Here is a 16,483-nt window from a genome sequence, read left to right on the forward strand (position 1 = left end):
GCGACTCGACGGCACATAACAACAACAACAGTAGTGAATTTCAATATCAGCATGTGGTGAACTAACAATTTATCAGGCAATGCAAGTCATGGTCCTAGTTTACTCCTGTGTGATCAATCTCATAGTTGAAGTTCTGATCAAAAGCATTCATAGCTCCACAATCAACATGCTTGGCACAAGCAGCCAGGAGATCAAAAGACAAATTGCAATGGGTAAATGTGCTGTCAAGGACCTTTCCAAAGTATAGAGAAGCAAGGATGAGAGGGATTGATATAGTAACTAGGGCAATGGGAGCAGGTGTATCAGAGTCAGAGAGACTGGCTCAGGACAGGGCAGGCTTCAGAACTGTTGTTATACATAGGATCACTATGGGTTGCAGGTGACTCGACTGCACATAACAAGAAGAACAGGTTTTAGACATTGATCACCAATGATTATAGACAAGATGAGCTGTGAGACGACATCAAGGATATCACCTATGAAGAGAGCAAAAGGTCACTACAAAGAAAAGAAAAAAATCAGAATAAAAAAATTGGACTAGAGCTTTGAGAAGCCAAAACAAAGGGAAAACATGCTGAAGTAAAACAGGTGAAAAGAAAATTTCAAAGGGAAGCTCAAGAAGACAAAGCAAAATATCGTAATAGAATGTGCAGAGAGTTGGAATTGGAGAATAAATCGAGAAGTCAATAGAGATGTCAACTTGACATCTCTCAAGTTGACAGAACTGAGAAACAAATACAAGCCTAAAATTGCAACACTGTAAAATGCTATGGGCAAAGCTTGAATGACCAACGAAGAATCAAAAGAAGGGTTAGTGTTAGGGTTAGGGTTAGGGGCTAGGTTTAGGGCTAAGGTTAAAGCAATGTTTACGGCCAGGGTTAAAACAAGGCTTTGGGCTTGCGTTAGGAATCGGCTAGGGTTAGGGTTAGGGTTAGGGTTAGGGTTAGGGTTAGGGTTAGGGTTAGGGTTAGGGGGCTAGGGTTAGGGTTAGGGCTAGGGCTAGGGCTAGGGCTAGGTTTAGACCTAAGGTTAAAGAAAGAATACAGAGTCAATGTACCAAAAGAATGAGTGGATATGGAAAACTTTTCAGGAAGTACTCTATGACCAAAAGCCAATGGTAGTGAAAGAACGGTGTACTGAAACTGTCAAATGGGAACCTAACATTCTGAGCCAACTTTTCCCAAAAACAGAATATATTTTTAAATTAGGAAATTGCAAAGCGATAGATTCTGGCTTAAGAAATATGTGTCAGTATGAAGTGAGTTGCCTGAGGGGGCTTAGAGGTCTCAATAATTTCAAGACTTCAAGTAGAACACAAATGCCCTTTTAACAAGATGTTTTATAAGAAATTAACAATGTCAGATGGTAGGCCAAATTAGATCCTTTTTAAGGTCTCATTCAACTCTGAGGTTTGGAAAATCTAATACATTTATTGAAATATTCAGTGTGATATTTGGGGCTACCCTCCTGCTTGATGGGGAAGTAAATATGCTGGGTTACATTATCAGAAGTTATGTCTGGCTGTACTACTCATACTCTCACAAGAAAAAAAGCCAACCTTTAAATTTTAACATGACTTAAAAACTGATATACCTTATACTGAGTATCCACTGAGTATGAGGCCTTCCTATCAGCATAGGTTGTTTAAAGTATGCCAAAATTATTACTGAATTATAGTTGTTATTATCATTCATATTACTAACAAAATTTAAAAATAGCAACAACAATCATTATATGCCTTCTACTTGCCTGTACTCTGCCAGATTATGTTCTGTTTCTCCAATGTTCTTAACAACTTGTACAGTAACTTTTACTCTAATTTTTCAAATCGGAGCTGCAACTACAATCCCAGAGGTACACGGTTCGAATCCACCAGATGCTCTGCCGGGAAAAGGAGGGACAATCTCCTCCTATACCAGTCAGATCTGATTTGACTGTACACTCACACAAAAATTAAAATAAAATAAAAAAATATTAAAAAAAATTTAAAAAAAATTGGAAAATGGGCTAAGAACAATTATGTAGTCTGCCTACAGTCATAAAACTAGTTAGGGATTGGATATTTGAACCAAGGCTTGTCTGACTCTTACATCCACACTTTTTTTTTTTTTTTACATCCACACTTTTTTATGCCATCCCTTAAGCAGCTTAGGTAAAGTTTTAAGAAATTACACACAAAAAAATTAGTTTTGTTTATCAAATTCCTGTTTTCCTGGATTTTTTTTAGTTCATATTAAAATATCACTTGAAAGAATCTCATAAAATTGAACTTAGAGGAAGTGTCTTAGTTGCTGAATGAACATCATAACAACAATCTTCCCAAGCTGAAAAGCATTTGAGAGTTTCAAAAACATTTCCACATCAATCAATTCATGTAATCATACTAATCACCCTGTGAAATAAGTAGAATGGACTATATCTCCAGTTTATAAATCACAAAGTAAAGAATTAGAGTTGTAATGTTATGAGAGGCAAACCTTTCAAAAGTGACTTTCAAAAACCTCAGTTCTGACACAGAGTCCAAGGGTATAGTACTTTATTATTCTCTATCACATTCAAAGCAGCACAACCCAGCCTCTGATAGCTCTCCTTCTTCTACTTGAGAGATATGATCACTACACAAAATGCATTCAACCATTTTGTTTTCTAAGAGGTCATCAGCCTATAGTTTTTTCCTGTTTTGTTTACCATTCCAATACTCAACATTTCGTAACAATTTTGAACCAAATAAAATTTTGTTTCATTGACAATGGCCGAACCAAGAACAGGTTCTAAGGCCTGGATGAAAACCAAACATAGTATTGGCCAAAGTTTTGTTTATTCAGTAATATTTTAAAATTTCAGTTTCTATTTATTCATTAAGTTTAGAAAACATTTCATTTAAATTTTAATTCTATTTATGTCATGAACAATTTCTTTTGGGAAAATTCTATCAAATTCTGATTTATGGACTATGGGGGTTTATTTTAGCTTTGGCTTCAGTGAAATATGTTACTTCCATAATTTGGTTCCGTTCCTGTTCCCCCAGTATTCTATGTAATTATCACCCCTTCCTTTTAGCTAGCCTGTCTGTGGGCTTCAGATAAGACTTTAAGTGACAGCTGAGATTAATTACATGGGTTTATTAGGCAGATAAGAACACAGGATTCACTAATTTATAAGACCAAAGCACACAGAATTTTTCCGGGATACAATCTAATCCCTGGTTTAGTAATTCTCTTATTTAGCAGACAACTCAAAGAAGGAAAAAAAATCTTACCTAGTTCCAGGAAGTCGGCAGCTTCTATTAAAGAAAAAAATGTTCAGCATAAGGATCACAAACAAACATATCAAAGTGACAGAAAATTGAAATTCTTGGATGAGATAATGGCCTGAGTTTGTCTACTTCAATTCTTTCATTTAAAATATTACTGTATTTACACATGAATGATTGTATAAAATACAATGTACATGAACGAAACACAATGCATATGAGTAATTCTTTAAAACACAATATACATGAAGCACAAGGTGTATATGAACCATAATATATATGAATTAAATACAATGTATATAAATGATTGTATAAAACACAATGACTGCATAAATAAAAAAAGTATAAAAGAAACAAAATGTTACTGTCTTAAGACTGTATTCTTTTTTTATTTTGGTTTTAAAGTCAGATTTCCATTCATTCACTGTTGCACATTTTCTTCCCTCCCTCTCCCTTTCCCCAGTCCACTTTGCAATGAATGAACCTCTTATTCTGGACTGTTGTAATACAAATAATGCCTAATCATATATTCCATTTAAATAGTTCTTTCCTTCATTTGTTCCAATGCAGTGTTAATTATATATCCACTCTCTTCCTAGTTTTCCCTCAACCCCCCATGTCAGTCCTGTTTTATAATAGTGGGGTTGTACAATATTTGTGTCCCTTTGTGACTGAGATATTTCAATCAGCATTATGTCCTGCAGGGTCACTCATATTGTGTAATGTTTTACAAGTTCCTTGCTTTTCAGTGCTATGTAGTGGTCCATTCCATTGTGTGATTATTCCTTATTCATTGCGTGATTTGTATTGTGTGATTATTCTATCCATTCACTTGTTGATGGACACTTTGGTTGCTCCCGTTTCTTTGCTGTTGTGAATAACATAGCAATAACTTTGCGTGTGCATATTTCAGTTTGGGTGGCTGCTCTGGTTTCTTTAGGGTGTATTTCCAGTAGTGGAACTGCTTGGTCAAATAGTATTTCTATTTCCAAGTTTTTGAGAAAGCGCCAGACCAACTTTCATATTGGTTGCACCATTTTAGACTCCAACCAGCAGTGAATTAGGGTTCCAATCTCTCCATAACCTCATCAGCATTTGTTGTTTGTTGCTGTGTTGAACTTTGCTATTGTTGCTAGGGTTAGATGATATCTCGTAGTTGTTAAGACTATATTCATAGGAATCTTTTCTATGGCTTGTAAAAAATTACCGTGTTTACTAGTATTAGTCGTGGAAACCAGGTGATTCTGCAATTCTCCTGAGTCTACACTTTTACAAAAACTGACTGCTGGGGAGTTAGATCCAAATCATAGCTAACTGTCAGTGGTTCTTCTGACCCTGTACTTCACACTGATAAGGTTGCCCATTTTTCTCCCAAAGAGGGGCTGACATCCATCAAGGACGTGTCACCTTTGGGACAGCAGTGCTCTCCCTACCCACTAGACCACAAGAGCACTCTAAGCACTATGGAAATTCAAAGAGCTAAGGGAATAATGCCTAAAATTATGAAGTTAATTTGGATTATTTGTATTTAGAATCTGTTTCTTGATTTTCAGCCCCAAAGCAAGCATATTTCTTTGATAATTGAAAACAAATCCACAGCAATAGTGACAATTCCAAGTCACAGTGACACCCCCTCTCCCCCGCCCCAGGCTCTGAGGTTATAAATCTACATAGGAGAGTGCCCTTTTTTTAAAGCAGCTGGTGGATTTGAACTACTGAACTTTTTGGTTAGTAACACAACACATAACACAGTATGTTACAAGAGCTCCTTTTACTTTGATGCACCTCTCTATAAAGTACTATATTTGCATTTCCTTCAATCAATGTTTTTTATTAAAAAAAACACAACCCAACAACAAAAAAAACACCTGCCTCCAAACCTTGCTAAAGAGATGATTTTATGGCAAAAGATGTTAAGAGAAATTTTTCCATGCTAAATAGTGTTTTTCTTACCTTGATATTGGGATGTAGACTCTGATAGGTGGCCATATTTGTGTTTCCTAACATCATTCCAATCTATTACTGAAGAGAAAACACAGTCTTATGAAAAGAAAATATAAGACTCAACATTCCAATCTGGCAGTATGTACCAACAGTTTTCAATAAAGTAATCAAAATAGACACTTTTGGAGTCGAAGGAAAAAAATATCCAAAATGAAGGAGAGAATATTTAAAGAGAAGTATAAGAAAGCATTAACACATTATTTACAATAACAAGAAAGGAGGGAAAGAAATCTAAATGCGTAAAACAGATAACTGATTAAGGCACTTATAAATCACTTGACAAAATACTTTGTAGTCATTAAATGTCTATAAAGGTTATGTGACAAAATGGGAAAATGTTTAAGTAATAATGCTACTTAGTTAACAAAAAACATAATCACAATCATGTAAGAATGTAAAAACAGAGACCTCCAGTCCCTAAAAATTATAATGTCTAGATGACAGAAACACAGCAAATATGAACATTTAACATTAGTTAGCTATTTTGAGGTGATAGTACAGTATTTTTTTCATTTTCTATAAAGACAACTTATTTTATATATATATATATTTTCCCGTTTAAAACTACTCTACTATGTTCCACTGGAGAAGGAGGAGCAAGTGCTTCTTGTGCCAGTCAGATCTGATTCGGCTGCACACAACAAGAAAAACGACAACAAAAAACCTACTGACCTAACAGTTTCTCACCATCTAACATTCCATCCAATTATGTCTTCACTTCTCTTTTTATTCAATGCAGATTTCATTATAATACCTCCTGGAAAACATTATTAATTCCTCTCCATTTCTATTTTTGCTAACCTTTTCTGAGGAAAATCTGAAGCCTAATTCTGGTCAAAGTCTATTAATCACCTCTCTCATGCTTACCCTAGCAGCTCAAAAGTGCTACAGAAAAACAAATTAAAGCTACTGGTATCACTTTAAACTCATGATCATAATTCCCAAATGTTACTTAACACTGCCCAGAAATCACATATCCCTATTGTGTTTGCTTTCCACTTTGCTCAAAAACCAAAAATAAGCAAAAAAAGTAAATCTCTTTCTACTCAAAGTTCTCGCTCTCTCACACACACAAACACACACACACACGTACACACGTTGTTGTTATCTGCCATCAAATCACTGTAACTCACAGCAACCCTTTCTACAGCAGTTGTGAACCCTGTCCTATCCTGAACCAATCTCACTGTCTCTGACAAACCTTCCCCAATTACCCCAGTCACTAGGTCAATCCATCTCATCCAGAGTCGTCTTCTCTTGTGTTCTACCTCCATCCTTCTAAGCACAACATCATTCTCAAAGGACTGGTCCCTCTTGGCAACATACCCAAAGTATGTCAGACAGAGCTTCAAAATCCTTGCCTCCAGAGAGTAACTTGGTTTCACCCTATACAGGAAAGATCTGTTTGTTCTCTTGGCACTCCATGGTGGTATGTTCAATACTCTTCTTCAGCACCACAATTCAACAGCATCAACTCTCCTCTGTCATGCTTATTCATTGTGAAGCTCTCTGATGCACAGCAAACAACTGCAAAGACCAAGGTCTTTGAATTTCCACATTCCAGAGACATCCCTGATAGCCGATTTCCTAATCAATTTGTCTTTTGATTTCTTGGCTGCTGGTTCCAAGAGAGTTAATTGAGGACCCAAACAAACTGAAATTGTTAACGACCCTAATCTCTTCTCCATCTATCATGAAGCTGCCAACTAGCCCAGTGGTGAAAACCTTTGTTTTCTCGATGTTGAACTTCAGTCCATACTGAAGACAACAGTCTTTGACTTTCTGCAGCAGATGCTTCAAGTCTTCCTCAGTTTCAGCAAGCCAGGTTCTGTCAACTGCATAATGTAGGCTGTTGATGAGTCTTCCTCCAAACCTTATGCCACACTTCTCCTAAAGTCCAGCCTCCAAAATGATCTGTTCTACATACAGATTGAAAAGTTATGGAGACAGGATGCATCCCTAACACGCCTTTCCTGATTTTGAACCATACAGTGTTTCCCTGCTTTGTTCTTAGTACTGCCTCCTGGTCCAAGTTCCACGTGAGCACAATCTGGTATTCTGGGATTCCCATTCTTTTCAAGGTTAGCCACAATTTGTTGTGATCTATACAGTCAAATGTCTCTGTATAGTAATGAAACACAGATAGGCATTCTTCCAGTACTGCTATCAGCCAAGATCAAATGATCGATATCTATCTATCCATCTGTCCATTCATCTGTCTATCTATCTTATTGTTATGTGTCATGGAATCACAAGTGGTTTTCAGAGTCTGTAAAACACATGGGAGGAGACTGCCTATTTTTCTGCTGTGAAGCAGCTAGTGGATTTGAGCTGTCTGTCCTTGGGTTGGTAACGCCAACTTAGATGAAAGCAGAGAAGCTTTTCTACATGCCACTCATTTTTATTAAGTCAGGTACTTGGTCTTATTTAGTAGCATATCCTGTGCCTCGTTTAGCAGGGTATGTTCAATCATTATGTGGTGAATGAATAAAGTATTTATTCTTCATTCTTTCCTACTACTACTAATGAAGTATTCTCCACTTTTTAAAAGATAAAAACCTCCCTTCTATTTCTGCTTCACATACTATTGCCTCTCCCTCTCTCAAGAACATTATAAGTAACTTCTAATTATTATTTGCATGAGCATTCAGATCATACCTTACTTTCTTAAAAACAAAACAAAAACCTTAAAAATACCTCTAAAAAACATGATAGCCACCCTTCCCCCTTTGCAAACTTCTCCTAAACATAATCATATCATTGCTCCTACATTTGTCCATTTCTCTATTCTCTTTAAGGAGAAATTTAGACTATTTTTATTCAAGAAAGGAACAGATTCTATATTTGCTTATCAACCTTCCCTATAAGCTACAAGTTATTTGCTTCTCTATACATAAGGCAGATGCCTTATAAAATAAAAAACATGCAGGATTTGCCTTCTGCCTGCTTGCCTATAGGGAGCTGCCTGCTAAGGTGCTAAGACTACACCTCTCTGATAGTTAGAATCTACCAGCGACTCTGTGAGGGAAAGATGGGCAACGTCCTGTTGTGCAATTTGTAGCCTCAGAAAATCCACTGGAGGGTCACTAAGTCGGTTCTGACTTGACGGCAATGAATTACAAGGTTTGAGTTTACTTTTGTAATCTTGTCTTCTATGGCTTTTCCCTGTCCACTAACTCCAGCGACATGGTCAGTGTTGCACTGTGTATTTGTCTTTTCTTCTGACTGGAGGTTCCATCTTTCTTATAACTTGTTATGTCTGTTCTCCTTTAAATCATCAATGAAATAAAATAAATTTTCTTATTATGCTTAGTTACTTAATTTAGATACCTTTTAAGATTTACATTCATACTTATTAAATACAATTAGATAATCAAACTTATAATTTTTTAGAAGACAAACAGAATTAGGGGATCATAACTAAATTTATGTTTAAAGTTTTCCACAACAGTTTTTATAATTGGAAAAACTATTATTCAAAATTAAATATGCAATATATATTCCATTTATATATAAGTTTTTAGTCCTATATTTCTACAATAAAGACAAGTTACCACAAAACTGATTTAAAGGACATCACAGTAAGTAGAAACAAGGCTGCCATATCACTAAAAATATTAAAAAGCAGTAAATACAGTTTAGGGGAAAAATACTGTAAAGATAAAGGAAAAAAGCCAGACTTCATGGCAATGAAAAATTGATGGGCCTCATCCAAACCGCAGATACTCTCAAGGGCAGAAACAGCTTTTACAAGGGAGATGAGTTTTGTCTCAAAGAATATAAGCAATCATCTTGCTGGAATTTTTAAGCCATCAACTAGGGTACCTATTTCAGACATAAGAATGCTAGAATTTTCAGTGTACTGTTTAACCATTAAATTTTGTATGTCTCAGTCTCACTGCAACATTAATCAATCCTCAAAAGAAATTTCTCTTTGAGTATATGTACGTGTGTGTCAACATATTTACACACACACACACACACACACACACGGTCTTTGCCATTACTTGCTATGCATCAGAGAGCTGGACAATGACTAAAGAATTGATGCCTTCAAGTTGTGGTGCTGGAAAAGAGTTTTGAACATACCATGGACCTCCAAGAGAACAAATAAGTCTGTCTTGAAGTGAGTGAAAACAAGTTTCTCCTTTGGAGGATAGGATTTTGAAGCTTCGTCTCACATACTTTGGGCACATGGCCAGGAAGTACCAGTCCTTGGAGAAGGCGGTCATGCTCAGAAGGGTGGAGGGACAGCACAGGAGAGGAAGACCCCAGATGAGATGGATTGATAGAGTAATTGGGGCAATGGAGGTTGGTGTGTTGTAATCAGTGAGACTGACTCAGGACAGGGCAGGCTTCAGAGGTGCTGTATATAGCGTCACTATGGGTTGCAGGATACTTGATGGTACATAACAACAACAACAACAACATTACATATACAGACACACATGTGTGTATATGTAATATATAGGTTGTTTCTCTGCAAAATCCAAATATAGCTGTCAAATATACTTTTTAAGTATTTAAATAGTGAACTTACAATCTCTTCATACAACTTGGAAAATTTATATCAATGACAAAAAATGACATTATGGCTTCAGGTAGAACAATTAATGGTCTAATTACTAAGAATTCTAAGCCTACCCTTCAAGAGAAAGTAAAAAAGTTACCTACCACTAGGCTGCATAGTCGATGAACTAAAACTGGTCAAGAAGCTAAGAGGCTTGGATTTATCCCTGGATCCACCAATACCTTGCTCTCAAATCCAGCAAGTTATCGCCTCTGCATGTTAATGTCTCCATCTGTAAAATGGGGGTAAAATGGAACACTTTAAGTACTGATACCACCTACCTCTTAATAAATTGTGCTACATTATAAGAAATGTATTTACAATGAAGAAATCATTGACTATATAAAATTTTTTCATTCTATCTTCAGCCTCATTTCTGCTACCAAATTCATGTTTTCTAAACACTGATCCTTCTTCCCTATGTTGTTGTTGTTGACTGCCTTTGAGTCAAGCAGGACTCATAGTGACCCTATGAACAAAAGGCTTGAAGCCCCTCTACAACTAGCAACATTTATCAAAGTTCATAGGGTTTCTAGAGGCATGTTATTTAGGTGAATGCCACTCTTGCTTGAAAACCTTTTATAAAAAACATAAACAGCAAGTACAGACATTGACTTCACCTGATGGTACACACAGGCACCAGATATATCCGTGGAAAGAATTGCTGGAGATGCTCAATACCATCTGTGAAAACTAGGCCAGGTGCTTATTGTGGAAAAGACAACCAAACTGAAGATAAAGAAAATGAAATCAAATCCACAAAATTTGACTTTGGATCTATTCCACCTGAATTTAAAAATCACCTCGGGAACAGGTTTGAGGCCTTGAACACTAATGAACAAAGGCCAGATGAGATGTGGGAGGATATAAAGAATATCACTTATGAAGAAAGCAAGAGGTCACTGCAAAGACAGAAGAGGAAGAAAAGATTGAAATGGATATCAGCACAAATTGCACTGGAGCACAAAGAAATGAAACCACAAGTAAGGAATCAGGAAGTAATGGAGCTAAACAAGATTTCCAAGGGCAGCTTGCAAAGACAAAGCAAAATATTATAATGAAATGTGCTAAGAGCTGGAGTTGGAAAACCAAAAGGACTGAACTTGCTAGGCACTTCTTAAGCTGAAAGAACTGATGAACAAATTCAAGCCTCAAGTTGTAAGACTTAAGGATGCAACAGGCAGAATGTTAAATGATCCAGGAAGCATTAAAAGAAGATGGAAGGAGTATATGGAGTTGCAGTACCAAAAATAACAGGCTGACACAGAAGAATTTCATGAAACAGCGTATGATCAAGAGGCAATGGTGATGAAGTAGAAAGTTCAAGCTGCTCTGAAGAAATTGGCAAAGAACAAGGCCCCAGGAATTGATGGAACTCCAACTGACATATCTGAACAAACAGATGATTCCCTGGACATACTCACCAAGTTGTGCAAGAAATCTGGAGGACAATTACCTGGCCAGCTGAATGAAAGAGATCCTCTTTTCAAAAGAGGGTGACATAGACAGCGTATGGAAATTATTGAACAGTATCACTGATGTCACACATAAGCAAAATCCTGCTGAAGATTATAAAAAATTATTGGAACAGTACATCAGCAGAGAACTACCAGAAAAACAGGCCAGGTTTGGAAGAGGCGGTGGCACCAGAGACATTACTGTCAATGTCAGATGGATCTTGGCTGAACGCAAAGAGTACTAAGGAATGTTTATCTGTGTTTCATTGACTATGCAAAGGCATTTTGACTGTGTTGGTCACAACAAATTATGGCTAACCTTGAGAAGAACAGGAATCCAAAAGCACCTGATTGTGCTCTTGCGAAACCTACTTGGACCAAGAAGCAGTTTTCAGAACAGAGCAAGGAAACAACACCGTATGGTTCAAAATAAGGAAAAGAGTGTGTCAGGGATGTATTCTGTCTCCATATGTTTTCAATATATATGCAGAACTGATAATTCATAAGGCTGAACTTTATAAGAAAGAATGTAGCATCAGGATTGGAGGAAGACTCATCAACAATCTACATTATGCAGATGGTACAACCTTGCTTGCAGAAACTGAGGAGGACCTGAAGCGCTTGCTGCAGAAGGTCAAGGACTGCAATCTTCAGTATGGACTGAAGCTCAACATCAAGAAGACAAAGATTCTAACCACTGGGCCAATTGGAAGCATCATGTTAGATGGAGAAGAGATTGAGGTTGTTTACAATTTCAGTGTGCTTAGCTCCACAATTAACTCTTGGCACCAGCAGTCAGGAAATCAAGACATTCAGAGTGGACCCTTTTGGACCCTGCTTGACTGTGGCTGCTGGCTAACCTAGAAGGGAATGAGTACAGAGACCATCTCAGAGAGGAGACTCTGCCTTTGATTTCTGACCACCCCTCCAGCAGCATCCTCAGCCCCATCTACAGCCAAAGGGGGTGGGGTAACATCAACATTCAGGATCTAGTCAAACATTGATTTTTTTAAAATTATTTTTATTTTATACTGGTTTATTTACAAAGTTCATGTACATTATTTTTGTCACTGGATCTTTCCCATTTCCTTCAGCCCCCCAAGCACCCATTAAATTGTCCGACCCTATGATTAATGACCCTGCCAACCATCCTCAGCCCTCTGCTCCCAACCTCCCCAACCTTGGGTCCTCATATTTATACTACAATAATGGTCTTACACAGTATTTGTCCTTACAGAACTGAATTAGTTAATTTAGCTTAATGCTGTCTAGCCTCTCCCACGTTATGTAGTATTTTTCAAAATCATTGTTCCTGAGTGCTGCATAGTATTCCATTGTGTGACTATACCACAATTTCTAAATCTAATTGGCTGTGGTTGGACATTTGGGCTGTTTCCATGTTCCATGATGGTGAATAATGCTGCTATAAACATTGGTGTACAAATCTCTGCCTGTGTATCAGATTTCATTTCCTTGGAGTATATTCCGATTAGTGGAATAGCTGGGTCATACAGAGTTTCTTTGTTCAGCTTTTTGAGGAAACATCAAACTCCAGAATGGTTGTACCTTTTTACAATCCCACCAACAAGGTATAACAGTTCCTATCTTGCCATATCCTCTCCAACATTTATTATCTGCTGTCCTGTTAAACATTGCCACTGTTACTGGAGCGAGATGATATCTCATTGTGGTTTTGATTTACATCTCTCTTATTGTCAGTGATGTGGAGCATTTCTTCATGTGTCTGTTGTCCATTTGAATATCTTCCTCTGCAAATATTCTTTCCATGTCTTTTGCACATTTTGTATTTATCAATTACTTTTTCTTCTGGAAGCCCAGGAGTATTCTTTAAATACAGTATTCTGTATTCTTTCATTATGAGGTTCTTAGATGGTTGTTCTCAGTCAGTAGGCTTTCTTTTCACCCTGAAGGGAAAAGTTTTTAGATGTGCACAAGGATTTAATCTTTAGAAAGTCCCATTCATCAATTCTGTCCCCTCCAGATTGTGCATTTCTGGCTGTATCTGGCATTCTGTTTATTCCATAGTCTGGGCCATGGAGGGGGGGGGGACCCCAAACAACATAACAAACCAGCATGGTACTGGTATAATGACAGGCACATAGACCAATGAAATAGAATTGAAAACCCAGAGATAGACCCAGCTACCTATCATGGTCAACTGATATTTTGAAAAGGAAATAAAACCTATCAAATGGGGAAATGACAACCTCTTCAACAAGTGCTGTTGGCAAAACAGCTATCTGAAGACAGCTGAAAAAAAAATCCACATCTCACATCATACACAAAAATCAACTCAAGGTAGATCAGATACCTGAGAGTAAAGCCCAAAACCATAAAGTTCAATCAGAGACAAACTGGGATCAAGCTTAGACAGCCCAGTCAAACACTGCTTTTGTCTGGAACTTCATCCCACTATGCCAGCTGTGTACTCTAACTCGAAGGCTCCTGCAATCAACAGCTACAGCAATATGGTCCTGGAGTAGAAGGTCAGAGACAAACCCTTTCTACTCAATTGTCAAAAAATGTGGTGAAGAGTCAGAGAGTCTGGCTATACCACTTCACAAATCAAAAAGGACAAGAGACTTCAGAAGAGAAAGCTGCAATCAGAAAACACGCTATCTACCCCCGACAACTTAGTTGCAGGACCAGAGAAAAAGGAAGAAGCAGTTGGCCCCCACGTCTCAGCTAATTTTGCCAAGAAACCAGAGAGGAAGAACTTTAGATTGGATGAGTTGTCCTCCTCTTCCCTACTAGTATAATGAGCTCCAACTGAAACAAGTCTTCTCTTGAGGCCAGAGATCAAAGAGAAATTTATGCAAGGGAGCTGCCCTCTCCTCCTCTGGAGCAGTGAGCTGTAGAGCTAACTAAGGTAATCAGACCAAGGTCTTGCAAAGGCCCCAGTCAAGAAAAAATCTCTACCAAAGCAATAACATGGAAGAAGCAGACAACCTCACCCCTACACAAAACCAAAGCAAGATTTTACCCCAACAAAGTAATCAAAAAACAGAATCAATGCACGTCCTGAAGCCAGAAAGTCTGATAGAACTTTCTAACACAGAATTCAAAATAACGAAGATTGAATATGTTTACTGGTGAAAGAAAAACTCAAAGAATTATAGGATACTCCAAGCAAAAGCAAGGAGGAACTTAAAAAAAAATGTAAGACAATGCAGATAAAATAAATGAGGCATAGAAACCCCGAAAAACAAGAAGCTGCAATCCAGAATATAAGGACCGTGTCTCAAAGGCTGTCAACATATGAGGGACATATGAGCAGAATTGAAAAGATGGAATACATAATCAGTGAAACAGAAGATAGAGTTCTCAGCACAGATCTGCGGGAACAAAAAGCAGAATCAAAAAGGAAGGGAAAAGAAGAAAGCCTAAGATTAATGTGACACCATGAAGAGGAATAACATGTGCATAATTGGAACCCAAGAACAGGAAGAAGCAAAAAAAGGCACTGAGAAAGTTGTGGAAGAGTTTTACTTCTTAACTAGAAGAAAATGTTCCACGCATAATGAAGAAGGAGAGAATATATATACAAGAAGCTGAGCAAATACCATATAGAATAGACACCAAACGAAAATCACTAAGGCATATTATAGACAAATTTGCCAAGGCTAAGTATAAGGAGAAAATTCTGAAAGCAGCTAGGGAAAAATGAAGAGTAACCTATAAGGGTGAGCAAATAAAATTAAATGCCAGTTTCTCAGCAGAAACCATGCAAGAAATAAGGCACTGGAACAACATATATCAAACACTCAAAGAAAATAACTCAACCAAGAATACCGTACCCAGCAAAACAGTCCATCAAATATGACAGATCAAGATATTATCAGAAAAGCAGAAACTAACGGAGTTTGTAAAAACAAGACTGGCATAGCAGGAAATACTGAGGGAAGTTCTTCTTATAGAGATGTCACAAAATGCAGACTGGATTAATGCAACCAGCAACAATACCAAAAAGAGCTCAACAAAATGGCAGCAATGAAACTTTTGCCTCTCAATAATTACACGGAATGTGAATGATTTAAATGCACCTGTAAAGATAAAAAGAGTTTGTTGTTGACTGCCTTCGAGTCAAGCATGACTCACAGCAATCTTGTGAACAAAAGGTCTGAAGCCCCTTTACAACTATTCACATTTATCAAAGTTCACAGAGTTTCAGAGGCATGTTGTTTAGGAAATGGATGCCACTCCTGCTTCCAAACCTGTCACAGTATGTTATTGTTGTTATGTGCCATTGAGTCACCTGTGATGCATAGTGACCCTATGTACAGCAGCTCTGAACCCTTCCCTGTCCTGAGCCAGTCTCACTAATTGTCTCACACACACACACACACACACACACACACTCTACCATTGCCCCTGTTACTGTACCAATCAATCTCGTTCAGATAAAAAGAGTAGCAAATTAAAAAAAAACCCCAAACCAAAACTGTCTACAAAAGATACATGAGAAGCTAAAAAAAGGCTAAAAACAAAAGGGTAGAAAAAAGGGAGCTCTGTTGGCCTAGCGCAAGAAGCTACACTGCATTCCTGAAGGCACACAGTATGAATCCACCAGATGCCCTGCTGGAGAAGGAGGGGCAATCTGCCCCTGTGCCAGTTGGATCTGATTTAGTGATAAACAACATCATCAACAAAAATAAATAAATAAAAAGTTTTTAAAAGGGTTTTTTAAAAAAAAAAAAAGGGTAGGAAAAAATATATCATGCAAATGGCAACAAGAAAAAAAACAAGAGTACTGATATGAATTTCTGATAAAATAAATTTCAGCATAAAAACCATCACAAAGGACAAGAAATATCACCATATAATGCTTAAAAGGTCAATAAAATAAAAGGACATAACCATAATAAATATCTATGTACCAAATTATAGAGCTTCAAAATATGCAAAATAAATATTAACATAATTGAAAAAAGAAATAGACAACATAACAATACTAGTTGGAGATTTCAATACACCACTCAAGAAAAGACAACTACCAGAAAGAAACTCAACAAAGATGTTGAAGAATCAACCAAACTCAATTTCATACATAGGTTAATGCACCCCTAAAATGCTCCATATAATACTATGCTGCATTAAAAAACAAGGAACTCATGCAATATTATTCAAAATGGTTGACTCTGGAGAACATTATGCTGAGTGAAATATCCCAGTCACAAA

At 37.2% G+C, this 16,483-nt stretch overlaps 1 protein-coding gene across 2 annotated transcripts in view; it reads right to left on the minus strand.

The window, feature by feature from the left end:
- The window catches only part of SCMH1 (sex comb on midleg homolog 1 (Drosophila)), a 355,171-nt gene that overhangs the window by 239,894 nt on the left and 98,794 nt on the right, over nucleotides 1-16,483 (minus strand). For both annotated transcript variants that reach the window (XM_006886519.1, XM_006886518.1), the window contains exons 2-4: nucleotides 9,932-10,059; nucleotides 5,207-5,275; nucleotides 3,260-3,283 (exon numbers count right to left, since the gene is read on the minus strand). Coding sequence is in view for 1 of the 2 variants with exons in the window: in XM_006886518.1 (XP_006886580.1) it covers nucleotides 3,260-3,283; nucleotides 5,207-5,275; nucleotides 9,932-9,944 (106 nt within the window). In the remaining variant the exon portion in view is untranslated. The remainder of the gene's footprint in view (nucleotides 1-3,259; nucleotides 3,284-5,206; nucleotides 5,276-9,931; nucleotides 10,060-16,483) is intronic.

Source organism: Elephantulus edwardii, unplaced genomic scaffold, assembly GCF_000299155.1.
Source record: "Elephantulus edwardii isolate Elephantulus edwardi_28Jun2011 unplaced genomic scaffold, EleEdw1.0 scaffold00049, whole genome shotgun sequence".
NCBI lineage: Eukaryota > Metazoa > Chordata > Mammalia > Macroscelidea > Macroscelididae > Elephantulus > Elephantulus edwardii.